General features: G+C 37.0%; 3 protein-coding genes across 4 annotated transcripts in view; 2 read left to right on the top strand and 1 right to left on the bottom strand.

Annotated features, from left to right (window-relative positions):
* The window catches only part of LOC144966943 (uncharacterized), a 32,728-nt gene extending 26,099 nt beyond the window's left edge, over positions 1-6,629 (top strand). Inside the window, exons 4-6 of the mRNA XM_078903639.1 lie at positions 2,015-2,171; positions 5,884-5,944; positions 6,449-6,629. Coding sequence (XP_078759765.1) covers positions 2,015-2,171; positions 5,884-5,944; positions 6,449-6,629 — 399 coding nt within the window. The remainder of the gene's footprint in view (positions 1-2,014; positions 2,172-5,883; positions 5,945-6,448) is intronic.
* A 196-nt stretch (positions 6,630-6,825) lies between these two features.
* Positions 6,826-15,123, top strand: LOC144966993 (large ribosomal subunit protein uL16m-like). Its single transcript, XM_078903701.1, has 5 exons — positions 6,826-7,150; positions 8,701-8,769; positions 10,979-11,136; positions 11,538-11,801; positions 12,462-15,123. The coding sequence occupies exons 1-5, from the start codon at positions 7,069-7,071 to the stop codon at positions 12,654-12,656; spliced, it is 768 nt and encodes a 255-aa protein (XP_078759827.1). The 5' UTR covers positions 6,826-7,068; the 3' UTR covers positions 12,657-15,123.
* LOC144966992 (uncharacterized) overlaps positions 14,949-27,500 on the bottom strand; it is a 24,717-nt gene continuing 12,165 nt past the window's right edge. The window contains exons 5-9 of one of the 2 annotated variants that reach the window (XM_078903699.1): positions 25,702-27,271; positions 21,216-23,744; positions 20,656-20,783; positions 19,237-19,272; positions 14,949-16,584 (exon numbers count right to left, since the gene is read on the bottom strand). In XM_078903699.1, coding sequence (XP_078759825.1) covers positions 16,424-16,584; positions 19,237-19,272; positions 20,656-20,783; positions 21,216-23,744; positions 25,702-27,271 — 4,424 coding nt within the window. In that variant the 3' untranslated portion in view covers positions 14,949-16,423. Of the gene's footprint in view, positions 16,585-19,193; positions 19,273-20,655; positions 20,784-21,215; positions 23,745-25,701; positions 27,272-27,500 lie in introns of both variants that reach the window. The other variant, XM_078903700.1, reaches the window with a different exon arrangement.

The following is a 27,500-nucleotide window of genomic DNA, read 5'->3' on the forward strand; positions in this document are numbered from 1 at the left end:
CCCCCCCCCTCTTTGTGCCATCCCTTCCCATCTCGGCTACCCAAAGAACACAAGATATTGAAGATTCGTTGCTGGGATTCCTTGTCTTGTTTCCTTTCATAATCTTGTCCCATTTCCAGTCATGACCAGGTATCTGGAGTAACTAAGAGTTTGTTCCGAGCTCGGAAAATTTTATCAGTAAAGGGCGACAGTCAATAATATGACATGACTAGACTTTTGCCAGTTGAAAGAGGTGAAAGCTTCACACTTCGAACGATGTTTTTTAAAATCAATATATAATTATTTTTTATATTCGCTATGATTTAGTTGTGGGTATCTAGTTCTTTTTTTTTTTTGGGGGGGGGGGGGGGTAAATGAAGTTTTTCACACATTCTAGTTGTAACTGCTACCCATATAGAATGACAATATAAAATACTCATTGTCCATCTATTATTATGAAAAATGTTCTCTCAAAATGTATCCGAATCAATCATTGCATGAGCATGAAGCAGACATGAGTGTAGTCTGTAAGTGGAAATCCTTGAATGAAGCTAGATTTAATGACTGTCAATAAAATTGCGAAGTAAAGATGAATCAAATCTACAAAGCATTCTAAAATTATATGAGTGAGACATCCAAAATTAAAGACCGGAAAGCTAAATGGGTTACCATTGAACTAAACTTTACCTTCTCTCAAAACCAGTCGATACAAATTACAATATTAAACACCTTTGAGATATTACGTTTGTATCGTTTGGTCTTCCGTTCGTGGCGGATGATTGGGAATTTTAGGAGCCAGAAAACGTTGCGCACAAAATACTCGTAGGTCTCCCGTTTTTTGTTTGTTTGTTTTGTTGTTGTTGTTTTTGTTTTTTGTTTTCTTTTGTTTTGTTGTTGTTTTTGTTTTTTTGTTTTCTTTTGTTTTGTTTTTGTTGTTATCTGAAATGTAGATAATATACTTTCAGTAAAAACAAACATGCTACGAATAAAATGTATTAGTTAAATGCATCATACATGGCTAAATTATTCTGAAAATCAATTTCCAAATAAATCTAGTTTTGTTCACACAAAAGCCTTAATTTTGAGTATTAAGTAACTTTACCGTGGTCCAAAAATTGATCTACACTAATTTTTGATTAATTGTTTCATAAAATATCAACATGAAGACACTATTTGATGCCTTATCAATTCCTGGGTTCGAGCCTCGCTCGGCGCATAGTTGAGTCCTTGGAAAAGACTCTTTACTCACATTCTCTCACCGTACTCAGGTGTAAAATGAGTACCTGGCCGTTAACAGCGTTGTCTTTGTCCGAAAAATTGTAATATCGCCTAACAGGCGGCATGTCCCATCCTACATGTTAAATGTTGCTGTTGACCCCCTGGTAAAGCGCTTTGAGCACATTTAGTGGATATTGCGCTATATAAAAGCTCAATTATTATTATTATTATTTATAAAGAATTTTAAAATAGGCGAGCGAAATATATAAAATATTAAATTCAGAATTATTTCTCCGTGTCAAATAAAAAAACTGTGTAGAGTTCTCTTACAAAGTCAAAAAAAGCATTTTTCTATTAAGACAGTAGAACATGAATTCAAATGTTATTCTACACTTGAATCGTCAATTTTGAGTTAATCGACTTATCATCACGTCTATTATATATAAACAAAAACCACGAAAAAAGTGCTCGACTTGAATGGTAAAGGAGCGGTAAATATATAAATAAACTATATGAATGATGAATGATAATCTTTTCCTCCTATAGATTCATTTCTTGCAGCATTCCATGGGGAATGTAATTTTATATTTATTTATAGCACTATCGTCATTACACTCCCCGTAGATTGCTTTGCAGGAAACAGATCTGTAGGAGGAAATAGTTGCTATTTACATATTTCAAATATTTATACTAGGGCAGACTAAAAAAGTCTTGACTCGGCTATAGTGTTTTCAAAACTATAATAGATACGAAATTGACAAAGATATCAAAACGAAGCTCAGTTTATGTCCTTTCCTTTTTGTATTTTATATTTCAGCATTGTCGCCGTTCCCATCCACACAGAGTCGCCAATGATGAACCAGTTATTGCATCGCTTCGAAGAGGAATTCACATGGTGAACTTCGACCCCATCGAGCCACTTGCACCACTTGCACCACTTGCACCACTTGCCCCACTTGCACCACGCCATCACTGTCAAAATTTGCCCCTTGAGGCTTTTCTTTTAGTCTTAATTCACTCAATCCTAGAGATTTTTGCTACTTTTCAAAATTAGATTTTTTAAAATTAAAAATGAGCAAGTACAAGTTTTATTCAACTACCATTAACATGCAAAAACTAAAAAATTGTGGATAACTCATATGGTAGACCCCGGCCAGGCGGAGTTGTCGTACCAGTAAGGTCGTGAAAAACTTTTATTCTCTATTGTCTTCTGGCACTTTCCTTCTCGCTTCATCTCTTGTTGTTAAAATCTAAAAACATTAGCTTTGATACTACGCCTATAATTTGTCTCAGAAAAAAAGTAATTACTAGACATGGGGGTAACAGTAACCCGGGTAAACTATGGGTATAGTCGGTGTTAGGGTTGAGTGAGTTAAGAAAAGGAAAAAGTCTCTTGGACCTAAATGGAAACTGCAAGGGGGTGTTCTACGACTTCATGAAAATTTATTTTTTTAATGTGATCATGCGGTTATGTCAGCATTCTCGATATTCAACGGGCATATACTTTTCTGTAACCCAGGATGTCTCAAACGATATATCCAAGTCTTTGTGAAATGTGTGATTATTTTATCCAGATATCTCAAACGATATATCCAAGCTTTTGTGAAATGTGTGATTATTTTATCCAGATGTCTCAAACGATATATCCAAGTCTTTGTGAAATGTGTGATTTTTTATCCAGATTTCTCAAACGATATATCCAAGCTTTTGTGAAATGTGTGATTATTTTATCCAGATTTCTCAAACGATATATCCAAGTCTTTGTGAAATGTGTGATTATTTTATCCAGATTTCTCAAACGATATATCCAAGCTTTTGTGAAATGTGTGATTATTTTATCCAGATTTCTCAAACGATATATCCAAGTCTTTGTGAAATGTGTGATTATTTTATCCAGATTTCTCAAACGATATATCCAAGTCTTTGTGAAATGTGTGATTATTTTATCCAGTGACCAGCTACGATTAGATTCGTCAATTTCTTTTGGTTGATTTGCTGCTGTTGATGCAGTTTGTGGACACCCCTGTGAGCCAGCTCATGGATGACTAGATGGCCAACCAGTAGGAATTTCCCATGGGTCGATCAACTATTATTAGTGTGTCATACCGGAAGTAGCTCTTTTCGTTTGTGTGGGTATGTGTGTGTGGGAAGGCGGAGGGGGGGGGGGGGGGGGGGGAGATGGGAGTGGGGGGGGGGGGGGTATATGTATATTAGACAGTTGTCCCTTAATAACATTTGTATCACACGATATTAAGTATCGAAGAGATGTTGGCTGATTATACTCGATACCTACAATTGTACAAACAATTAGAGGCAATACAAACATATGTAATATAATGCGTTGAGCATTGTATGAGCCTTAATATTCCAAGCAGTGTCGTGAATCTTCATCATCGACATTGCCGCCGTCGTTATCATCATCATCATCATCATCATCATCATCATCATCATCATCATCATCATCATCATCATCATTATCGTAGTCATCATCATCATCATCATCATCATCATCATCATCATCATCATCATCATCACAATCATTGCCATCTTCTTCTTAATATAAGACACTATATTTATAATATGGTTATCTGCTGTCCCAGCAAATATATCGTATCGTTCTATCTGTCTGTGTGTGTGTCTGTGTGTATGTATATATGTATGTATGTATGTATGTATGTATGTATGTATGTATGTATGTATGTATGTATGTATGTATGCATGTATGTATGTATGTATGAATGTAGGCATGCATATACGATGATATGCTGGTTTGTATGTATGTCTGCATGTATGTATGTATGTATGTATGTATGTAAGTATGTATATGTGTTTGTATGTACGCTCATTTCTTTTGTATACACGTGTAGAAACAATGTGCAAGCGTGTATGTTCGTGTATGGCTGTGTCTGTATTTGTAAATGTGTTGATGTTCATACCATGAACCAAACTGAGCATTGTTTACCTCACATGAATTGCCTTTAATTTGGACAATAAAGATTATTATTATTATTATTATTATTATTATTATTAACACCGAATTACATATCGTATTTTAGTATCGAATAATGCCAGATAATTAAAAAATCTCGAAAAGTATCGATACCTCAACATCACATACATGAACAAAACCCCCGATGATTCTCAATACCGAACCTGGGTGAGACAATTGGATTCAATCGTCTGATGTCACGTCGCCCAGCAACGGCGGCCATTGTGGTTTTAAACAAAGAAAATCGGTACTTTTATTCTTCATGCTGGCTAGAACTTTTCATATGTCTTGTGATCAGACTGTGTAAAAGTCAAAACATGATCAGATTTATAATGTTTTTTCCCCTCTAGATACGCTTTTATGTTCGTCGGAGAAATATTTCATAAGAGCATCCGCCATTGTTCCGATAGTTTAGAGCCAGTTACTAAGTTACCATGCGTCATTAGGAAGGAAGTGACGTTACGACTGTTGAAGAGTATTGGAACTCATCTGGGCTAATTTCACGACTGTTGAAGCGTATTGACAGACCTTTTATTATTATCAGCAAAAGCAAAAGATTTCTCTTGTAGTCGATGGGATTGAAAAACTATCAATCTAACAGTAACTGAAAGAAGGGCCAGGTAGATCTTGGTTGATGGTCACATTGTATTCACTACTATCGTGCAGTTAAACTGAGTTGTGAGATATAGAATGAGCTCTGTTCATATCAGAAATAATTTCAGCATTTCAATAAATGTTCGTCTTCTCCCCTACTTTAAATTAAAAGACTATTTTTTAAAAATATTTGCTTTTATAAAGATTATCATAAAAGTTTTGTAACGAATAATAAAAAAAATTTAATGAATAAATAAATAAATAAATAAATAAATAAATAAATAAATGAATAAATAAATAAATAATCTAAACAACAGTTGAAAAAGATATTCTAACTTTATGACCGTTATTAAGCCACAATAAAAAAAAAACAAATTGTGGTCAAAGGGACGTAAATCTATTAAAGTTTTAATGGTGTTAAGGATAGTTACTGTTATGTCCCTTGAAAATCTGCTTGGAATTTATCACTGGACTTCATCAATAATGAATCTAAATAAAATAATTCAAATAATATCATGGTATATGTTAGATAAAAGCTCACATACAAACGCCAAAATATACACTATTATCTGGGAGTCCCAGGTTCAAGTTTCCACGCCGGGACTTGAAAAAAATATGTGGACAAGCAACTCGGGGTCATGACCTAATGATGATAATAATAATAATAATAATAATAATAATAATAATAATAATAATAATAATGATGATGATGATGATGATATAATAATAATAATAATAATAATATAATAATAATAATAATAATAATATAATAATAATAATAATAATAATAATAATATAATAATAATAATAATAATAATAATAATAATAATAATAAATAATAATAATAATAATGATGATGATATAATAATAATATAATAATAATAATAATAATAATAATAATAATAATAATAATAATAATAATAATAATGATGATGATGATGATGATGCTAATAATCTCTTAGTCCCATGGTCCCGGGTTTACTCCACACTGGTGTCCATATCTGGTAGTTCTGTGTTCAATTCCCACTGGTGTCTATCTCTCAAATTCCTGGCTATAGTCCCCATTGGTGTTCATATCCAGTGGTCCCATGTTCAATCCCCAGTGGTGCCTACCTCTCATAGACCCGTGTTCACGTCCCAAAGTCCTGGGTTCATTCCTCACAGGTGTCCACCTCCGATTGCCCCAAGTCACTCCCGACTGGAGTCTATAACCAGTGGTTTTATGTTTACTTACTAGTGGTGTCCACCTCTCATAGCCCTGGGTTCACTCCCGCTGGTGTCTACCTCATATAGTCCCGAGTGAATTCCCCGCTGGTATATGTGAACCATCGTCTCAAAACGGTATTATGTCGGAACGAACCAGGTGCTTAAAAAGTCGGATTAAATGTTAAACTCGTCAAAAATATAGATTGTTGGTAAAAGCACCCTATGGTATCCATTCTCCTCAATAAAACATACAAACTCAACAAAAGTCTGATATTTCTGGCTATAAATTCAATTTTCAACATATTAACCAACCCGACTTAATAACGTTTTGAGGCGGAGGGTCACATATATATCCGTGGTATCATGTTCACATCCCAGTAGTGTACACCTCCCATTTCTGGGTTCACTCACCAATGGCGTCTATCTCTTAAATTATTACATTCCTCTCTTGTTTCCATCCAGGGTTGACTCCCCACGTGTTTCTACATCTTACAGCCTCCAGTTTAATCCCCATCGGCGCCGCCATATCATAGCCCCAGGTTTAATCCCCACTGGTGTTCACATTTCAAAGTCAAAGTCCTGTGTTTACTCTCCACTTATTAGCTGTTCACATCCCAGGGTCTCTCGGTTTCCTCCCCTCTAATATTTGTCTCCCATTATCCTTGATATGTATAATCTCCACGGGTGTCCATTTTAAATGGTCTTTGGTTCAAACCCCACAGGTGCTCACCAGAGTCCCAGGTTCAATCTGCCAGGCACTTTGATTTGTTGTTGTGAAGAAACAACAAGAGGGCCACGACTCTTTATCTTGTCAGAAAATGTGCATCTATTGCAGCATTGCAGTACAGCAGTACTAGACCATAAATATAGAGCTCTTTCAGATAAAAAATTCTACTGTGGAAAAAATGAACGAAATTGAAAGTGAAAGTTGAAATACTCTTGACATGAAGGGCGTTAGAGTTTAGAGGCTAAGTGCACTTCGAGTGTTATGTATCGGTGAATGAGTGTATATGACATTGATTAAGCTCTAGGTTATTGAAATATATCGTTTAAAAATCATTTCAGATTACATTCGATATAATATGAGTTGTATTCTAAGGAACTTGGCTCCTATCCGCGGGTCAGGGTTTGTGGAACTTGGAGCCAACACAGGCAAAAGCAAAGGTGAGGTGTCATTGGTAAAGAAGCGAAGTCCCTACCGCCGTCTTGCTTTGTTTACTCAAAGAACGAAGTGGCCGCTGTGATTATTCTCAGACCCAGACATGTCTGCCAATATTAAAGTGAAGTGCTTATTCGAAGTGGTGGGGCCTCCTTGAAACCACTATTCGAAGTGTAGAAGAAGCGCTCTCCCGTGCCGTCTCACTCTCACTCTGAAAATTGAAAATTAGTTTTTGGCCCCTCACTGAACGCAACACTATCTATATTCTGTTCAAAATGGCGTGTTGTCGAATGGCTTGAAGTTGAATGAGTTTGTTTGTTTGAGAAGAAAAGAAAAGGAGGGATGATTGAAACATTTTGTGCGACTGAGAATTGAGATTTTGAACATTCAACTTTTACTTACGCTGTGATTATTCACAGACAGGGTCTGTCAATAACGAAATTTGGTTATTCCCAGACAGGAAACTGGGAATAACCAATTTTCGTTATTCCCAGACACATTTTTGAAACTCCGCTCTTTTAAACAATTATCCTCATTCCACAATATGCAATGTTTCGAAATGCACATAGAAATAGAAATAAGTAAAGTTAATAAAACATATATAAAAACATAAAATTAACCAACAATAAATCAGTCGTTACTACCTGTCTGGGAATAACCAATTTTCGTTATTGGCAGACCCTGTCTGGGAATAATGACAGCCTTTCCTTCAAGTCATCAGAGTTGACAAGATCGTGTTTCGTTTTGCATTTGTTACACCAATCCAATCCATGAAAATTTCCCCGTCCCCACCTTTCCGACTTGATCATTCGTTCAGATCTTGAAATCTGTCAGTATCAGTATCAGCTTATCTGTCATATTATTTTAATGAGAATAGTTCGGTCCCCGTTTATTGTATTATTTAAAGTTAGTTGAATTTAAATATATTTTATAAAGTTCCAGGAATATATATATCTCTCTCTCTCTCTCTCTCTCTCTCTCTCTCTCTTTCTCTCTCTCTCTCTCTCTCTCTCTCTCTCTCTCTCTCTCTCTCTCTCTCTCTCTCTCTCTCTCTCTCTCTCTCCGTTGCTAGACTAATGTCTCAGTTCTCCTGCAAATGATAAATTAGAAGTTACCATCAATAAATTACCTCTACTACTACAGCCACCACCACATCATCATTACTACTACAACCACAGCATCATCATTATCCTTATAGTCATCGTCACCACCACTACTACACCATCACTAACCATTTATCCACGTACCAGAATATGGAACGTTTCTTAATGCACATAGATGAATTAGTAAAGTTATTAAATTATCAATAAAATTAACCAACAATAAATCGATGGGTAGTAGGTTACTATATACACACAATGGCTGCAGCTATTCAGACTCGAGTCTGAATAATCTCCTGTGGCTATTCTTGCTCAAATTCCAATGTACATGTGCAATCAACTAATTATCCAGACTCAGTATGAATAGTCTTCATGATTATTTTTACGGATGCATCTGTCTAGGACAACAGTCTTCGTGTAAAATTCAATGTATTCTTTATCTGATACCATTTCAGAGCTTCTTGGATGTGTTGTTATCCCTACAGCCTGCTACAACAGATGGGTACTCCCAGAGAACAAAGACTGTGAGTATAAAATGTATTTGCTATTGTTAAGTAAGAGAAAATAATGATAAGCAGGGCCTTAGCCGAAGTCACAAAGCACTGTACAGAGATGAGTTGCTTACAATTCACTGATACATGAACATCACAAGCATACACTACACCCACAAGAAATGAAGTGAGTAGGAAAGTGCCAGAAGACAATGGAGAATAAACATTTCGTGGCGGCAATGGGGGTTTTAACCTGTGACCTTACTGGTATGACAACTCCGCGTGGCCGGGGAGAGCGTGACTCTACCGAATGAGCTATCCACGCATATACCCACCAACTCACACAGGTGAACCCAGACTTACACCATTTCCCCCACGGATACACTACACTTACACATACACACTTACACATACACATATGCATGTATGCAGGCATACACACACACACGCACACACACACTGACACACACACACGCATGCACACACTAGGACACAACCAACATGTACTGGCTTAATGAAATGCTGAACACAATTGAGATAAATCTGACCTACCTGTTTGAAATTGTAAAAGTTCGTTATTTTTAGGAAATAAAAATAGTGGTAGTACAAGGAGTAACACTTCAAAATTCTTACAATTGTGTAGTCTGACAACAACTTTCATTTTCAATAAGATTTAATGACTTAGGGATTGTGACATTTCAGGGGCTCTCAGTTAGTCGATAGAGCCAGATAACCTGAAATATCAACATAAGAAAAGAAAGGGAAAATACTAGGAGGATAGAAGGAGGGAACTCGCTTTTCAGTTCCCTCGAAGAGAAAGATCAGACCACTGCACTGAGCCAGCCTAGCCTGATCAGAGGGAAGGGAAAGAAGGAAAAAGTCTGTGCTTCACGGTCAGACAATTGTAATGATGAAATAAATGGAGATCAACAATGTCGGACATGGGCCTTAACTGGTAGCCAATATATAAAGAACCTGTAGCTTGTCTGCCGCTTGTGTCCTGTCTTAATATTCAAAGCCTAAGATGGCCAGTTATTTACTGGTTGCTGTTTGTTGATGATATTGTCTGTAAGGCGGACCAACAAGGAGTTGTAGTAGTTGGGGTGGGACAGTACAACTGTACACACATTGGTCTGTCCTGACTTAAGTTTTGTCTCATGCATAAAAGCCTGTTGAAGTCTAAATTGATAGCCCTAATGACTCCATTTATCTGTCATCTGCATTATTTGGGGCCGCAAATGGCAATTCACATTCGTTCAAAGTCGTGAATTGTCTTAACATTGTATTTAGAGGGGATCTGCGACTACGGCTGACATCCATGACCCCAAACATTGTCGAGTTCATGGATGCAGCATAAATTCATCACATTACATGGGATGGTCACCAAGTTGATGCAATGGTGCGTTCTTTTTTAGTGCCGTTGATGTGTTAGTGAGTGAGACAATATTTGTGAGAGGGAGAGAGAGAGTTGCACAATAGTATCGCACAAAACTATCTTTTTGTCTTTGTCTGCCTTAGTCATTTTGTGTTGATGGTGAAAAAGCGGGATTGAGGAAGGGGAGGGGGGGTTGGTTGACTGGATCATCCAGCCCTAGGTGGGTGATAACCCATCTAAATTTGAGAACCACTGGCTTAAGCAACTGAGTGTCATCTGCATATTTGTGGTACAGTGCTCCATGATCCCTGATCACTTAAGGATGCACATCACTAGACCAAGTACTGAGCCTTGGGGAACACCATAGTTTAGGGGCACACTGCAGGATGTTATTTCATCAATGGAAACAGTCGGCAACCTACCCGCAATTAGGACAGAAACCATTTTAAGACTACTACAATTTCCAAAATGGTCTGACAGAGTTGTGCACAATATGTCGGGGTCGATCGTATCAAATGTGGCTGAGAGGTCAAGCAACAACAAGACGATACTTTTCCTTCAATGCACATTTGGAATTAGTCCTTCTGCCTTGTGCCATGACATCAAGTCGGACGTCCTGTGAGGTTATTACTTTTAATGTTTAAATCAGATGTGTTGTGTGCTTTATGTGTTGTGTGCTTTATTTGAATATAATGAGAATGCATAATAGCACAATATTTTTAAAAACTTTCTTCCCTATCTTGCAAACATTTTGTTCTTTTCTTACACACTTCTGACTGTTAACTCTCTTCTCATTATGATTAGATTTAAACAAAAAGAAATAATGAGCTGTTGTTAATGCCTATTTATTTTGCATTTTGTTTTCAGATGTCATTTTCCCAGAGCGACGTCGACTCAGGATTCAGGAGAAAGTGCCACCGATTGATCCAGGTACTAGAGCACCCAAGATGATGAAAGACCTGCATCAAATGAGAGGCCCTGAAGAGGTTCATAACAAGTTACAGTATGGCGACTATGGCATTCAGGTGATCCATTTTACAGCCAGTTTTGTTTCATTGTTGGGGATGATCATGAAATGATGTGTGAAATAGATATGTTATAATGATATGATCTCATGGGCTTGTGAGGAGATGAAAATAATGGGGAGGTACTGAGATTAAAAGAAGACCTGGAATGATATATGCCGATGTCGGATGATTCTTTAAATATTTTCTGCCATAGACACATTTATTTTGATACTTATTGTTGGTTATTATATTATATATTTTTTTCCTTCACAAGGAAGTTACTGACACAACCTAAAAGTATTACAAGGACTTTTCACATCCCATAAAGAAAAATATGCTGAAGGTAATGTTTTATAACCCTGCATTGTTTCATTCTTATTTCATTTCTGTCAATTTTTTTTTCATTTGTATTCTTTTAGGCTGTCACAGGTGGTAGGCTAGATCACAAAGTGTGTGAAGCAGTACGTATGATTATTGTCAGGCAGATGGATGACAAGAAATGTTTTGCTATATGGAGGCATCAACATCTGTGGCAGGCAGTGTCCAAGAAGGGTCAAGGTCAGAGAATGGGGGGAGGCAAAGGAGCGATTGATCGCTATGTTCTACCGTTCAAGGCTGAAAAGATTATTTTGGAACTTGGAGGTTATCTTGAATTTGAAGAGGCTCGTCGGATATTAGGATCTGTGAGTAGCGTTGATATCTTTTTACAATGGACTCTTGTCAACACTTTTGTCTGTATAAAATTGTTGACTTGAAGCAGGGCGGCTTTATTCATTTTCAAACTTAATGCAATTTGTGGGCAATCAAACATTGATGTGCATGACAGTACTAATTAACTAATAGAAAAACTCATGTGTCTAGTTACTTTTTCATCCTCCCAAATTATAGTAGTTAATTTTATTGTAACATCCGAGCCTTGTCTTTGGCTGCAGCTCCTGCAGCTGGCAAGTTGCCCTGGTCGGTATAGTTATCGTAATGGCAATACAGGGGGGTTGTCAGGCAACCACAGCTGGCTAGGCCATGAGATTTACTTCTTGTTTATCTTCATAACATTCTCTTTGCTTTTAAATTCAGATAAGTAGATAAATGGATAGATACTTCTTTGCTTAGACAGGAAATCCCCGAATATTTATATATGTACAATATCAATTCTCATGAATACATTTCCTCTTTTTTGTTTCCTTCTCAACATTAATTCTGTGTTAAATGAGGAAGGTCATAGGCTGAAATGTTATTTACTTTGTGTTGTCCCCTTTTATATTTATGTGTATTTGTCACATTCATTCCCTGCATTTTTCTCTCCAATTTAATTTACTGACGATATTTATCGTTTTTACCAACAGATTTGCAAAGTGCTTCCATTTCGGTCTCGCATTGTGAGTCACAAGCTGATGAAGGAGAGGACAGAGAGAGAGGCATGGGAGGAGAAGAACAACCAGAATCCGTTTACTTTTAAATACTGTGCCCAGAATAACGTCTTAGGCTGTAGCACCATCTTAAATCGTTATGACCACATGTGGTATAATAAATACAGATGATGTACAAGTAAAACTTTTTTGGCTTTTGTTTTGTTCATATAATCGACCCTAATTATATATGATTTGTAAAAACTGCAAGTGCAGTATAAGGGTAAAAATGAAAAGGGCTTCAATTAAAACGTTACAATAATTGTTTTGTTTTGTTAAATTAATATTGTTTTTCATGAAACTTTTTGATGACATTTGAAAAATTTGTACCAAGCTAAATTTGACATATTTGTTTCCACATTTTACGCTGATTATCGTACAAAAAGTCCACCGAAATCCGTTCGTAGGGAAAAAGTTATTGATGGATGTCTGTATACCCCCTCGAAAACTTTGTGCTGGTCAGTTTTTCGGAATTTGTTATATAGAATTTCAACCTAAAGAATAAATATTATGCGCGTGGATTAATATTTGGTTGATGCAACACCAAAGTACCAAAAGTGCCTTGGAGTTGCCTATATAATGTAAAAAAAAAGGAAAAACTTCAAATACAACCCATATTTTTCCTGTGTTTTCATTTTTAGATTCACATACATTCCAGCACGGTTTCTTGGAACACACGGTTTCCTCAAACTCATTCAAATGTCCCAAATTATTTCCTCATTATTCTTTGTTATCATTCCATTCCTTCCTCGAACTCATTTTTTCCCCGAACACGGTTTCCTTGGACTAATTTCACCCACCCAGCATAAAAAATTAGACTAAATAGCCTATTTAAAAAAAAAACAAAAAACGCCACCTGTGATTTCGATCAGTGATGATTTATTCTGACATTGATGGTTCCGTATGTCCTTATCTATCAACACTGCATGTATACACATTATGATTTATTCTGACATTGATGGTTCCGTATGTCCTTATCTATCAACACTGCATGTATACACATTATGATTTATTCTGACATTGATGGTTCCGTATGTGCTTGTCTATCAACACTGCATGTATACACATTATGATTTATTCTGACATTGATGGTTCCGTATGTCCTTATCTATCAACAATGTATGTATACACATTATGATTTATTCTGACATTGATGGTTCCGTATGTCCTTATCTATCAACACTGCATGTATACACATTATGATTCACACGCACACGCACTTTATCGCCGTTTCGCATAACCGACACTCAATACCACGCGGTATGATTTGCTAATGCTCAGCTACCAACTTCTTGTAACATATTATGTATAAAGTTATCTCCCTCAGCATAGGTGGCTTGTTGAAGGCCATATAACAAAGTGAATATTCAACTAGGTATATTTTGGGTTCGAAGCTAAGACCATACTGTTGAGCCTCACTACCCCCCCTCCCCCTCTCTCCATCAAGTTATTTTGGCACGGCTTTTTTCGAACTTTTTTTGCATGTACTGAGGAGTTTGAGGAAACCGTGTTGGAGTGTATTTCCATTTAGACTGATGGCTGGTGGATATTTTAGTATTTTACCTAAACACAAAGCATCAATACCCATACCCATCATTATAGCACAGTCAATGCATCTGTCAAAGTCAATGGCATTAAACATTCATTTCTATGTTCAATTATTTTTCTGATTAGACACAAAGCTCCCGGTGTCAAACCTACCCTTGAATCATATACCTATGATGTTCGCATGGGTGTACGATCCGATAGTGATGTCGTTTCTTCTTTTCTTTACTAGCCTATCCTGCTTCTTTGGTTTGTGATTGTATTTTTGACAGGGGATATTTTTTTTTCTGTAAATCTTCTGCCTGTTTGTTCTTGGTTATTTATAATTTAGCTTATGATATCTTTAGGTTATGATTTTGATTTACATTTGTACTATTTTTGTTAGATTGCTTGTTTTTTTTGTTTCAGCGGTCTCTCATATAACCTCAATTGTGTTGGAAGAGACCTAAAGCAACAAACAGAAACCTATCGAAATGTTGATGCTGATAAAAAATCTGTAGTCGAAACAGTGAAAATCCGAAAAAAAATGTCTATTTTTTTAGTTTTTTTTTTAAACTGCCCCCAATCGCCAATCACTCAGGAAAATTTTCAAGCGACTGACTGTCCATCACTGTGCTAACCATTACGATCAACCACAAATCGTTTTACATTTGTTTTGTTTTTTAACCGCCAAAACTCCAATTAAAAAAAATTTACGAAAAATACGTCAAAGACAAAATTGTGCGGTGGCATTTTCCTGGAGGGACAAATAAACGCACATAGACTTTCATGAATACTGTACAACAGTCTGCAAACTTTATTAATGATGAATGTGTTGGTAGGACCAGACAAAGAGAAATGAATGAAAAAAAAACAAAAAAACAACGAAAACAAAAACAAAGCAGTTCCCAATTCCCATTTTATTTGTAGCGTTAGAAAATTTACATATTTATGTGATTAAAGTTTAAATACGTGATTAAATAGTACAAGTCCCATACATACTCTCTTCTATGTAATCAATCACAAATCTCTTTTTCTGAAAGTAAATATCAATAAATACGAAAACAAAGGAAGATATCATGCATTGTGTCAATTTTGTATTCAAAATAGGATATTATAAATTAAAAGATTCTTGCAATATCGAGTAGAAACTTATAGGGTTTTTTTTGTTTGTTGTTTTTTTTCTTTGATTTTCTTTTTTTATTTTTTCAACGCATTTGTCTCAGTCTTACAATAGGGAATGAGATTAGCGGAAGAGTAGCGTCCCTTGATTGGACGTCACCCATAGTCTGTGACGTCACCGGCGGAAAAGTTATTAGAGAGAGAAAACGTCATGTTGGTTGTGCGCATGCGTCTCTCGTCCTCGCACCGCCGGTGACGTCACAGACTATGGGTGACGTCCAATCAAGGGACGCTACTCTTCCGCTAATCTCATTCCCAATAAATTCTTGCTATAGCTGAAATTTTGATAAGCCCACAAGAACCCCCAAACGTACCCCTCAGATTAAAAACTTATTAAACAAATATGGCAAAAATGTACATCATTTGATAAAGACCACTTTTCAAACGTCTCTATTGTATGATATATCAGTGAAATAACCTGTCCGATGTTCTTTGTCTGATGTGTGGGGAAGGGTGAAATCTACCAAATGATGTACATTTTACCATATTTGTTTATGTAATCATTTTTAATGTAGAGGGCTGGTCTTAGTCTTAGTCACCCACCTGGCCTTACTCCCCCCGCCATTCCAAGGTAACAAATAAGAAAATGTTGATGCTTTTCTATCCCTTTCAGTACACATTATGAATCCATACCATTTATTTATTAACCCTCTCCTTACCAGCCATTTTCAGAATTTTCCCCAAAACTTCACACCCATCCAACACAAAAACAGACATTTCTACTCAAACAGAAAAGCAACAAGCACATTCTATTTACAATATTGTTCGACAATACGAGCTCTATTACAGAATGTCAAGTTTTTATGGCTATAGCATAAAGAAATGAAATCTGGATGAGAAAAGTGACGGTTGCATCGTAACAAATGTGACGATTTTCCAATAGGTGGTAAGGAGAGGGTTAAGGTAGCTTTACTTGATAAAAGATCTGATCAATCCTTTCAAATCATAGTATTTCGAGTGAATCTTACGGTTAGAATTAAATTTTAAGCTTAGAATATGAACTGAATTTTAAAAAAAAATAAAATGAACGCCTTCATTTAGAGGATTACGTTTTTGTTCCTTAAACTTTAAAAAATATGAATTTTCTGCTTACTGAACTGTCAATTTGACTTTAAACTCACATTTAGACAGAATTCCAGATTATTGAGTTTATTCATCTAATTAATTTTCAATTCGCCTTATCATGTCGTGCTTCATTCCCTCGTACTTTGATCACTTCTATTATTGGATATTTGGTTTGATTCCTCTTGGGTTGTATCGTCTGTGAAGGCTGCATCTCCGAAATAACCCTCGGGATCGGAGAAACGATCTGATGTGAAGCTGTCTTCAAATGGTGTGTTGTTAACATCATCATCTGAAACGAAATCAACTCGCAATTACTTATTAAAAAATAGATAAAAAATTGAGCTTTTATATAGCCCAATATCCACTAAATGTTCTCAAAGCGCTTTACAAGGGGTCCCTGGTCAACAGCAACATTTAACATGTAGGACGGGACATGCCGCCTGTTAGGCGATATTACGATTTTTCGGACAAAGACAACGCTGTTAACGGCCAGGTACTCATTTTGCACCTGAATACGGTGAGGGAATGTGAGTAAAGAGTCTTTTCCAAGGACTCAACTATGCGCCAAGCGAGGCTCGAACCCAGGACCTTCCGATCTGAAAGTGAGTGTCATACCACTAGACCACATAGCCGCAAAAAAATAACTTAATGACATAACCCAATACGCAACAATAGTTTGCAGCAATATGGTTAACATCGCATTGTTTGAACATTTTTACTCACAACAACAATATATCCACGAAAAATTATATTTTACTTACGGGACGTCACTAAATTGTCATTAAATTTCTTAAGAAATTCAGAACTGAACAAGTGTGTATGAAAGGTGCCAGACAAAGCAAGAAAGAAACATACAAGAAAAAAAAACCGTCCCAAAAAATCAGTCGACCTCGAAGTCGACTGATTTTTTGGGGGGATGGTTTTTTTTCTTGTATTTTTCTTTCTTGCTTTGTCTGGCACCTTTCATACACACTTGTTAAGCTCTTTATATTACACAGGTGCAAGCTCCTTAATTTCTTAATTTAAGAAATTCTGAAATTTCTTTTAAGATTCAGACGTTAAAATCTAAAATATTATATGTTGCTTGGAAACATTTGGTTGTATTTCGTTGCAATGTGGTTTGTATTTCATTTGAAGTATTAACAAAAATGAATCAGTCTGTTAACTCACTCAATCCTATAGATTTATGCTACTTTTCAAAATGGGAAAAATATATTAAAAATGAGCATGTACATAGATAGTTTTATTGAACAATCATTAACGTGTAAATATTTAAAATATTAGCTTTGATACTACGTCTATAATTTGTCTCATAAAAATGTAATAAATAGGCGTGGGGTAAAAGTAACCCGGGTATACTACGGATATAGTCGGTGTTAGGGTTGAGTGAGTTAAAGTGTTCCCTCTAATCAGTACAAATGTTATCACTGTCATATTATCCAAACATCCACAATATTATATTTCTACTCTTGGTAATTTAGTTGCACATAAATTTCACTATCTAGAGACACGTTTTAATTCATAATCATTACTAGCGCACATTTATTTTACGGGTGCACAAATATCTGCGTTTCTAACTTTTTTTCACACAGCATCCAATGATTATGCTATACACAGATAATACAAAATTATATTTAACTTTAATCAATGTTGGTCCAATATTATAATGCTTAGTATTTGTAGAAGTAACGAATGCCAAAAAGCAAAGAGACATGGATCATTTGATAACATATATATGAAAAATATATTGTCTTTGTTAAATTACCTTATTGCAAAATGTGATCTCCTGAATGGAAGTCCACGCCACTCTCAATGGGTTTATTTTCAAAACTTACTCTGATGTTCTAGGCTGGACGATTTACATCACATCACACGTCATTTATTGCATCAGCATCATCACCACCACCACATCATCATCACTGAACACCACCACCACCACAATAGCACCACAAACAAAATCACAGTATACCACTGCCATGATGACTGCTACCACCAAACTTCTATCACCACCACCTCTAGAGCATCATTGCTACTACATCATTATTGGAGTCCCTTGATCATGTATTTTGAGAGTGTTTCGAAAGGCAACAGCCGTAGATATAATAATATATGCTTACTTAGGTCGTCATAGACCAGATAATTGTGTTAGCTTTTGTTTAGATTTTGTATATGGCATGCCCGCATCCTAAGTATTTTTACTATACTTTAGGACAAAATTAAATGCACTTTATAGCAGAGGTGGGACAGGAATTGGTTTATAAGGGTCTTGCGAATACCAAGTCTTTTATGGAAGACTTCGAAGGTCTTTCGAACTCCAAGTAAAACTGTCCAACACACAGAACTGTGTGTAACCTTGAAGGTTTATAGTCTGGTTCATACAGTTTAGTGAGAATTACTCATAAACGCGGATGGCAAAAAACAATAACAAAGACCTGAGTGACGTCATCTTCGAACTCGAACTATCTATACTGTGTTTTTTTTAAAACAACGGCAGTGTAGTGTTTAATGAATAGAACATTTAAATCAGGAGAAAGAAGTTAATGTAATTCATGCAATGGACAGTTTAGTATTGTACACTGCCTTCTAAAAGGGAAATCAGTTATGTTTTGCCACGACATAAGATTCTCTCATTTATTTATTTATTTATTTATTTATTTATTTATTGACTTATGTATTTATTTATATTGATATTCTTATTTATCTTTTTATTTATCAATTAATTTATATCCTTTGTTTTACCTGACACTATACCATACGTCATTCCACAATGAAATATCGTTTATTGGTACCTGCTGTTCCCAGTAATTGCATTGTTTGTCATTATGTTAAAGACATGAAAAACTAACAGGATAGAAGCTTAAAAATTATAAAAGGTGGTTAGTTCCAGTTCTAATCTACCTCATCTCCCGAGCTAGTGGTACAAGTCAACGATTTTACCCACCGAACTGACCAAAATTGTTGTCAAATCCAAAATTTCCTGTGGATGAAATGAAGAACGCAATTGTAAAGAATGTGAGCTTCTATAATTTGATTCAATAGTCTGATGTCACGTCGCCCAGCAACGGCGGCCATCAGGGTTCTAAACAAAGCAAATCGGTACTTCTTATTCTTCATGCTTTGCTAGAACTTTTCATATGTCTTGTGATCAGAATGTGCAAAAGTCAAAACATGATCAGATTTATAATGGGTTTTCTTTCCCTCTGGATACGTTTTTATGTTCGTCGGAGAAATATTTCATACGGGCGTCCGCCATTGTTCCGATAGTTTAGAGCCAGTTACTAAGTTACCATTCGTCATTACGAGGGAAGTGACGTCACGACTGTTGAAGCGTATTATGAGCGCAGTATCTACTCTAAGTGCTCAAATTACATGACGTTACATGCTCAAATACAAATTACATGACGTTGTAGGTCGTTAGTTCGAGTCCCGATGCTGGGAAGGTTGAGTACCGTACTCATGTAAAATGAGCACCTAGTTGGTCACAGCTGACGAAGAACAAAATTGTAAATGTGTCTCAGAGGCGCCTCTTGGCATACAATATCAAGTGTTGCTGTTAGTTTGTGACCCCTTGTAAAACTTTATGAGTACATAAGTAGATATCACGCCGTATAAAACATAGAATTTTCCCCAAGCCAGTAGCAACACTGAACGTGTAGGACAAAACATGCAAACTGTAAAGCATTATTATAATTTTATATATATATATATATATATATATATATATATATATATATATATATATATATATATATATATATATATATATACATACATATAAAGAATATAATATGCTGGGCGACATGACATCAGACTATTGAATCTCATTCGAATCTATCATAGTTTTTAAAACATAAAAGCGGCGTCGAGACTTTCCAGTCAATCTACCATTGTACAGATTAACTTTCGTTTCAAAATTCCTTTTGGTCCTGAACCATATGTTACAGTGACTGACATAACCAGTCGGATGATGAAAAGGTTTGAACTGAGATATTGAGAGTTGGAAGATCAATTTTGATCCAAAATGAGTTCTTTTCATAATATCAACCCTTTTTGTACACCTTCGGGAAATACCATAGCTTAATTTCACTTCTAAATATTTTTTTTTTACGGCTAGTCAAGTTGAAAAAGTAATAAATTTGAGAAAAGTTGCTGGATACCTTTCTCATACATCTGACCATAACTTCATGAAAAGTCACTCGATTTAATTCAAATAAAGATTAAAATACTCTGGGGAGCATATTATTCTTTCAGAAAATGCAAAAAATTGCAATCCAAAATGTTCACCTTTCGACTGATTATGTCATGCACTGACACATATACACATTATTAACACACTTAAATGGCAATGTCAAAATCTTACGTGGATTTCTTTGGTTAAACACGCCATTGCCACTGGCTGGCTGGACATCGTTGTAGTCAGGACGGCCTTGGGGAGGTGGCTGAATATTGGACGGCCCACCTGGGTAAGGATATGACCCACCGTGAACTCTAAAGGAGAAAAGGTTTGAATTGCCTATCATTGTATTCACGTGTTACGTCTCCATGTATGCAATACTATTTTTAAAAAAATATTTTCTCAGCTTGACTTTGACGGTAAGTTGTTTTGTTTTGTAAATCTTATCAGCTTTGGTGTATTTTTCTTTACCTGACACGTTCGTGCCTGATAAGAGAAATTCTACAAGCACAAGACTTTATTTTTTGAGATAATACTCAATGTGTCATATTTGAATTGCATAATGTGTAAAAGCAGAGAGTATTGTAAAATGAAAAATAAAAGACGTCCAACTTCTACGACATGGCACAAGACCGAAGGGCTAGAGCTCAGGTGGTCGCTGGTTCGGATAAGCAAGTATGTAAGTAAATAAAATGAAAAAAAAATATCCACGAATACAGATGAAGGAATTTGTTGGACCAACTCACCCCGATGAACCGACAGGACCAAAAGTCGGTCTTTCGCCTTGACCAGGCTGTGCGGCATAAGTCAAACCAGGAAAATCTGGACGCCGTTGAGTTGGAGCAGAACGGTCCGACCCAAATGAAGGAATGGACTGATCAGATCCCGATGGGTCTTCAAATGTAAAAGGAGAGGAATCCAGTAGAGCATTGGGTGTAAATACAGAGTTATCTCCCCTTGCTGGTGGTCGGGACTGTCCAGGGTTTGCTGAGGCCCCCTGTTGGAAAGGAAGTCTCGGGAGGTTCCCTTGGCTTGGACTGTTTTGAAACCCGTTGCCAGATGGAGCGGAGTTGGCAGGTCCTAGGTAATTTGGTGTATTTGGATTTGCTCTCGGTGGCGGGGCCTGGTTGAAGGGTGATGGTGGAGACGGGCTGTCGTTTCTATTAAACAAGAAGGCGTTGTTGTTGTTGGGTGGTGGGCGGTTTGGGCTGAAGGGTGGAGAAGGATTTCTATTTCCGAAAGCGAAAGGTTCTCCTGATCTGTCATATGGAGAATTTGGAGGATCGTAAGCGACAGAGGGAGGATTGTTTGTAGCAGGACCTCGATTTTGGAAAGTGAAAGGACTGTTTCCAAATCTGTCATTAGAAGGTGGTTGGTTTTGAGCTGGTGGTGGGGTCCTTGGACTGTCGAACGAGAAGGGGTTGTTGATTCTGTCGTTTATTGGGCGTGGTTGTCCTGATAAGGGAGGTCCATTTCTAGATGGATCACCAAAAGACAAAGGGTTTCTATTTCTATCGTTTACAGCTTGATCAGAAGGAGGAGCTCTCGGTGAATGTAAACCTCCAAAAGTAAAGGGGCTTCCACCTCTATTATCTTGTGGTGCAGAGTACGGCGGCTGTTGCACAGGTTGTCGTGGATCAAATGGCCTTTGGTTTTGTGAGGGTTGTCTGAAGAACGAGTCTGATCTTGAGTTTGTAGGCTGATTGAGTGGCTTAAAGTCTAATTCAAAATTTGGTTGCTGAGGCTGTGATGGAGATCTTATATCGTAGGCTCTGTTTGGAGATCCTCTGTCATTGGTGGTAGGTCTACCGTTCAAGAAGGGAGGGAAGGAATTGCTGTTTGAGGCTGGTCCAGGCGGTACTGGCTGATTGTTAGGGACGGGTGGCCCTGTTTGCGGGTTACTATATTGATTTTCTCTCGGTCTGCTGTTTAGAAAGTTGTTAATGTGGATATTAGGAACAGATTGATCCCTTTCATCTCCTGAAAAAGGGAAAGTATTTGGCGAAGAGGGCTGGTAGGGTGAAGGTGAATTGAATCTATTTTGGTTTGGACCGGTTGTTCCAAGGTCCGGATTAAAATTGTTATTATTGCCGTTATTGTTATCATTATTTTTATTGCCAAAGATAGGTGGGAAATTAGCTGGCTGGAAAGAATTACCAGGACCCTGGAAATCAAACTGTCCATTTCCTGGTTGTGGCTGTCGCTGTGGTGGTGGCTGTTGGAATGTCGGTTGTTGTCTGTTGATCTGGGGGTTTCCGTATCCTGATGGCTGGGAAAGAAAGCGACCAGGAGCCTGGAATCCATTAGGACTTGTTGGAGGGTACGCAGGATTTGCTGGCTGTTGATTTTGGTATGGATTGCCACCGTAAAAGTTTGGATCCCGAGGTGATGGTGGCTGGTTTTGGTAATTTGGACGTGGGGGATTGCTTGGACCTGGACCTGGCTGCGATGGGCTGTAATCTGAGTTACTCTGGAAAGGTAGCGATCCTCCAAACAGATTCAATGGACTTTTTAAATTTGTATTGAACGGGGGGCTGCTGTCTTCATTTCTTTGAGGTGGTGGTGAGTATCTTTCATTTGGAGGATTTGATCGTGGTGGCGGTGGTGGCTGGTAATTTCTAGTTGGTTGATTTTGTCCCCGTGGTGGATTGACAATATTATTAGGATTATAACGATTGTCTTGAGTAGGAAATGGAGGTGATCCATTGTAAGAAGTTGGTTGGCTGTTTTGACTAGGGGGAGCCCGAAAAGGTCGATTTGGTGTTGGAGATGACGATGGGTTGAAAGGTGATGGGTTTCTGCGTTCATTCTGACGAATTAGATCATTTCTGTCTGTGTCGGGGTATCTTGAGTTTATCGGATTCCTGTTAGGGTTGGGCTGTTGTGATGGCTGAAATGTTGGCCGAAAAGAATTGGGAATACGATTTTCTGAGCTTGGAGGTCTAGTATCGTACGAGTTCCCTGTTGGCGCTGGCTGGTTTCCTGGAGAAAACCTGTTTGGGGAATTCTGTGGAGCGTTAGAGTTATCACGATTTGCTTGATCGTTGTTTCCTTTATTGTATGAGTCGGGTTTCAGGAAGTCTTTGTTGTTAAAGTTGAATTGACCATCTTTAAAGCCTGGAGGATCAGAGTCCTTGCCATCAAACAAATTAAAAACGGATTTTCCCGTTCCGAATGCTGATTGGTCCCCGTTGGCGAAATTTGAAAACCCCGGGAAAATTTCATTTTCAGCCTTGAACGGTTTTTCGAATTCATCCGGCACTTTATTTTTGTATCTGAAAATATAAACAAAGTATAAACAAATTAAATGAACTTGGAAAATTGCTGCATTGCCGCACATCTCTTACTCATTGCATTTCAGAACCGATTTTCATTTCTGTTTTCACGGGGAAAAAATATATAAGGGTGTTAAAAGATTATGAGATAGATGATGCTGAAAGCTTATATTATAGCGCTATAACTCTGAGACACCAGACTCTAAGCGATTAAATTACAAATTACTTTGGCTGAAGCATAGTCATTGGCACACACACAAGCGCACACACACATACACACACAACATAACAGAAACCAGACGCCTATCTTGCTTCTCATATCATCTACTAAAATCGAAATAGATATGTTTTAAGCGAACGTTTAAGAATAGACAAAGATTCATTTTCACGAACGCTCTGTGGTAAGGCGTTCCAAACAGAGGGTCCGAAATGAGAAAAGGATCTCATTCCAGCATTTTTCCGAATTCGAGGGACAACTAGTTTTGTGGAATCACTGGCCGAACGTAAGGGGCGGGGTTTTGAATATCTTTCAATTAGTTCCGAAAGGTAGGAAGGGGCAGTAACTTCAAGACAACGATACACTAAAACACAAGCTTTGAATTTAATCCTTTTCTCAACAGGCAGCCAATGCAGGTCATGAAGCAGAGGTTTGGCAGAATCACACATTCGCTTCATGAATACTAGTCTGGCAGCGCTGTTCTGGACAATCTGAAGATACGTCTGTAGCTGAAAGGGTTGCGTTACCTCATTTTCTATCTCATAATTTTGAGAAGCTCATCTAAAATGATTAACACCTTACTATCATATTGCCTTCTTCTACGGCTTGCCTATATCTTCCAATATGACCCCTAATGTTGTACTAATTTTATCAATGAGTCCGATGAGAGAATGCGAGTAAAGAGCTTTTCCCAAGAACTCAACATTGCCAATAGCGTAATTCGAACCAGATCCGAAGCACGATCACAAAGGCCATACCAATAGACCTTAAAGACGTCAAATTAGAGCAGTCAGACGTGAGCGTCTGTATTATAGGATGCGCGACCTTTTTTTAATGAATGCGTGCTTGAACCTCATATTGCTATAAAAGACGTACAAGGCAATTCTTTTCTTTTATAAATATTTATTGTCAACATTAGAATGGGTGGATCAACGTCGCATAGAGCACTGGTGGTAACCTTTGACCTCTTTAATCTCAGTAAAATATTAATCTCTTCGTGGGTGGGTTGTGGGGGGGGGGGGGGGGTTTACAATTTTTGCTATTGTAGAAATTGCAATGATAACAGTATTCATTTCGGCGATGATGGCTAACTTAAATCTTTTGCAATTCACCCGATTAATTACTTTAAAATGTTGAATTATAGTTTAATACAACCTCCTTTTTGAATGGCCATGTTTTTTACAGTTAATTTTGCTATTACAACTTCAAAAACAATACTTATTGTATTACAAAAGTGCAATAATACACAGTTCATAGAAAAATAGATAATAATAATAATAAATAATAATAATAATATATATAATAATAATAATAATAATAATAATAATATAATATAATATAATAATAATAATAATAATAATAATAATAATAATAATAATAATAATATAATAATAATAATAGTAATAATAATAATAATAGCAATAATAATAATAATAATAGTAATAATAATAGTAATAATAATAATAATAATAATAATAATAATAATAATAATAATAATAATAATAATAATAATAATAATAATAATAATAATAGTAATACTTTATTGCATCCCAAAAAGGAAATTAAAGCTTGTATGTGGTTTAATAATTGTTCATTTAGGGATACATCTTGACTCTACAAGCAATAGTAGTTTAGCGTATAATAATGTTCTGTTACGTTTGCACATGTGTATATAATAATATAATATATGTGTATCTTAACAGAACGTTTGGGCATGAAATAGATTGAATATATGCTCACCCCTCTCCCTCCCTTGGTTTGTCTAAATAGTCGCTGTCCGTTAGCAAAGAAGTTCCAGAAAAATCCACGCTTTTATCATCGCCACGGAGCCGACTTCCATCCAAACCGTCAGGGGGATTAACTCCGCCGGCTTCACCCAGGCCTCCTTGTCCATTTCCGTTGTTTGAATTTGAATTTGAATATTGGGGTGGTTTGGGGTATCTGGTGTCGTGATGATTTACATTGTTGTTGTTATTTGGGTAGGGATTTTGTCTTTGCACATTAGGTTGTCGGCTTTTCGGCTGGATGCTGTTACCACTACGCGGATCAGTAAAACTGTTTCTTGGATTACTGTTGGTGTTTTCATTGTATCGCTGAGGAGAATCGTTATTGTAATTTCTTGGAGGTGTCTGAGAGGCGGGGACACGGTAATCTGTATTCCTTGATTGTGGAGGTTGAGGAATGTTGGATGTTTGATCAGGATAGGGTGGGAATCTCTGAGGTGGTTCGCGTGGAGGGGGGTCTTGGACAGGGTACTGGAAGTTTGGATTTTTTGCTGGTGGTAAATTATCAGGTGGAGTTAAAGCTGGGATAGGGCGATTTGATTGAGAATAACTCGGTGGAGGTAGGAAAGGTTGTTTTGAATTGGGTTGATTGGAGAAGCGATTATTATTGTTGTCATTCTGGCTTTTGATTGAAGTGTCTTTTTGTTGAGGAAGTGTTGACGATGGTTGCCTTGCAAAGTCCCTGTTGTTTTCGTTGACATCTTGAAGTGGGTAAGATGGTCTTTGGTTCTCAGAGTTCGATTCTTTTAGGGGTGGCAGATTGTTGGGTGTCAGGTCAATATCATTTGGGTCGCCCTGGTCAGGTTTTTGTAGTTTTATATTGGTTGAAGAGGGCAAAGTCGGAAGATTTTGTGTCCTTGGTTTAGGATATCTTGAATACGGATCATTAGGAACCTGGGCAACTGGATTTTCTTCTTTCTGAACAGAGAGCTTTTGGTCTGGAGCGGTAGGCGGTATTCCTTTAATTGGCGGCGAGTTTTGTTTCCCTTTTTCAGGTTCTATAACTAAATTTGATGGATTAACTTTAAGATCCAAATTAGGAATTTTGACCAGCTGTACCTTTTCTGGGTTTCCAGGTTTCGCATCTTTGATCTTGGAGTTCACAGGGACGACAACATTATCTGTATCTCTCTCCTTGTGCAGACTAATTTCTACGGGCTCTTTTTGGCCCAAAGACGTAGGGTTATTTTCAAGATCTATTCCTAACTGTACATTGCCTCTGTCTTGTTCTGTGCCTTTCTCAGTTATAGCTCCCAGATTATTATTCTCAATATTTGCTGGGCTTGCCTTCTGAACGGATGGGCTTTTTGGAAAAATACTATTAAAACCAAGGTCAGCAAATAAATCTTTATTAAATGGATTTTGGTCGCCGCCACGTGAATTTGTCGAGACTTTGTTACTATCTTCATTATTTCCCGAGGATGCTGAATCGGTAGCACCGAATCCGCCGTTGGTTTCAGCCTGTGTTTGAGGTTTGCTATTGCCTTGTCCAAATGTGTTTCCAAGACCAAAGTCAAACCCGCCACCTGGAATTGAGAATAATAATGTTTTCAGTAGGAAGTTATAAAACAGAGATACACAGTTCACATTAAAGGTCAACGTCAAATACTGTTCTAACCCTCTCCTCACCACCCATAGGAAAATCGTCACATTCGTTACGATTCAACCAACAGTTTTCTCATTCTAATTCCTCTTGTACGTCACAAAATTTAAAGAAATGCTTTGATAACAGCTATAAATACTAAACACTGTGTT

The sequence above is a fragment of the Berghia stephanieae genome, chromosome 3, assembly GCF_034508935.2.
Source record: "Berghia stephanieae isolate SIO BIC M18660-M18661 chromosome 3, UCSD_Bste_1.3, whole genome shotgun sequence".
NCBI classification, from domain to species: domain Eukaryota; kingdom Metazoa; phylum Mollusca; class Gastropoda; order Nudibranchia; family Aeolidiidae; genus Berghia; species Berghia stephanieae.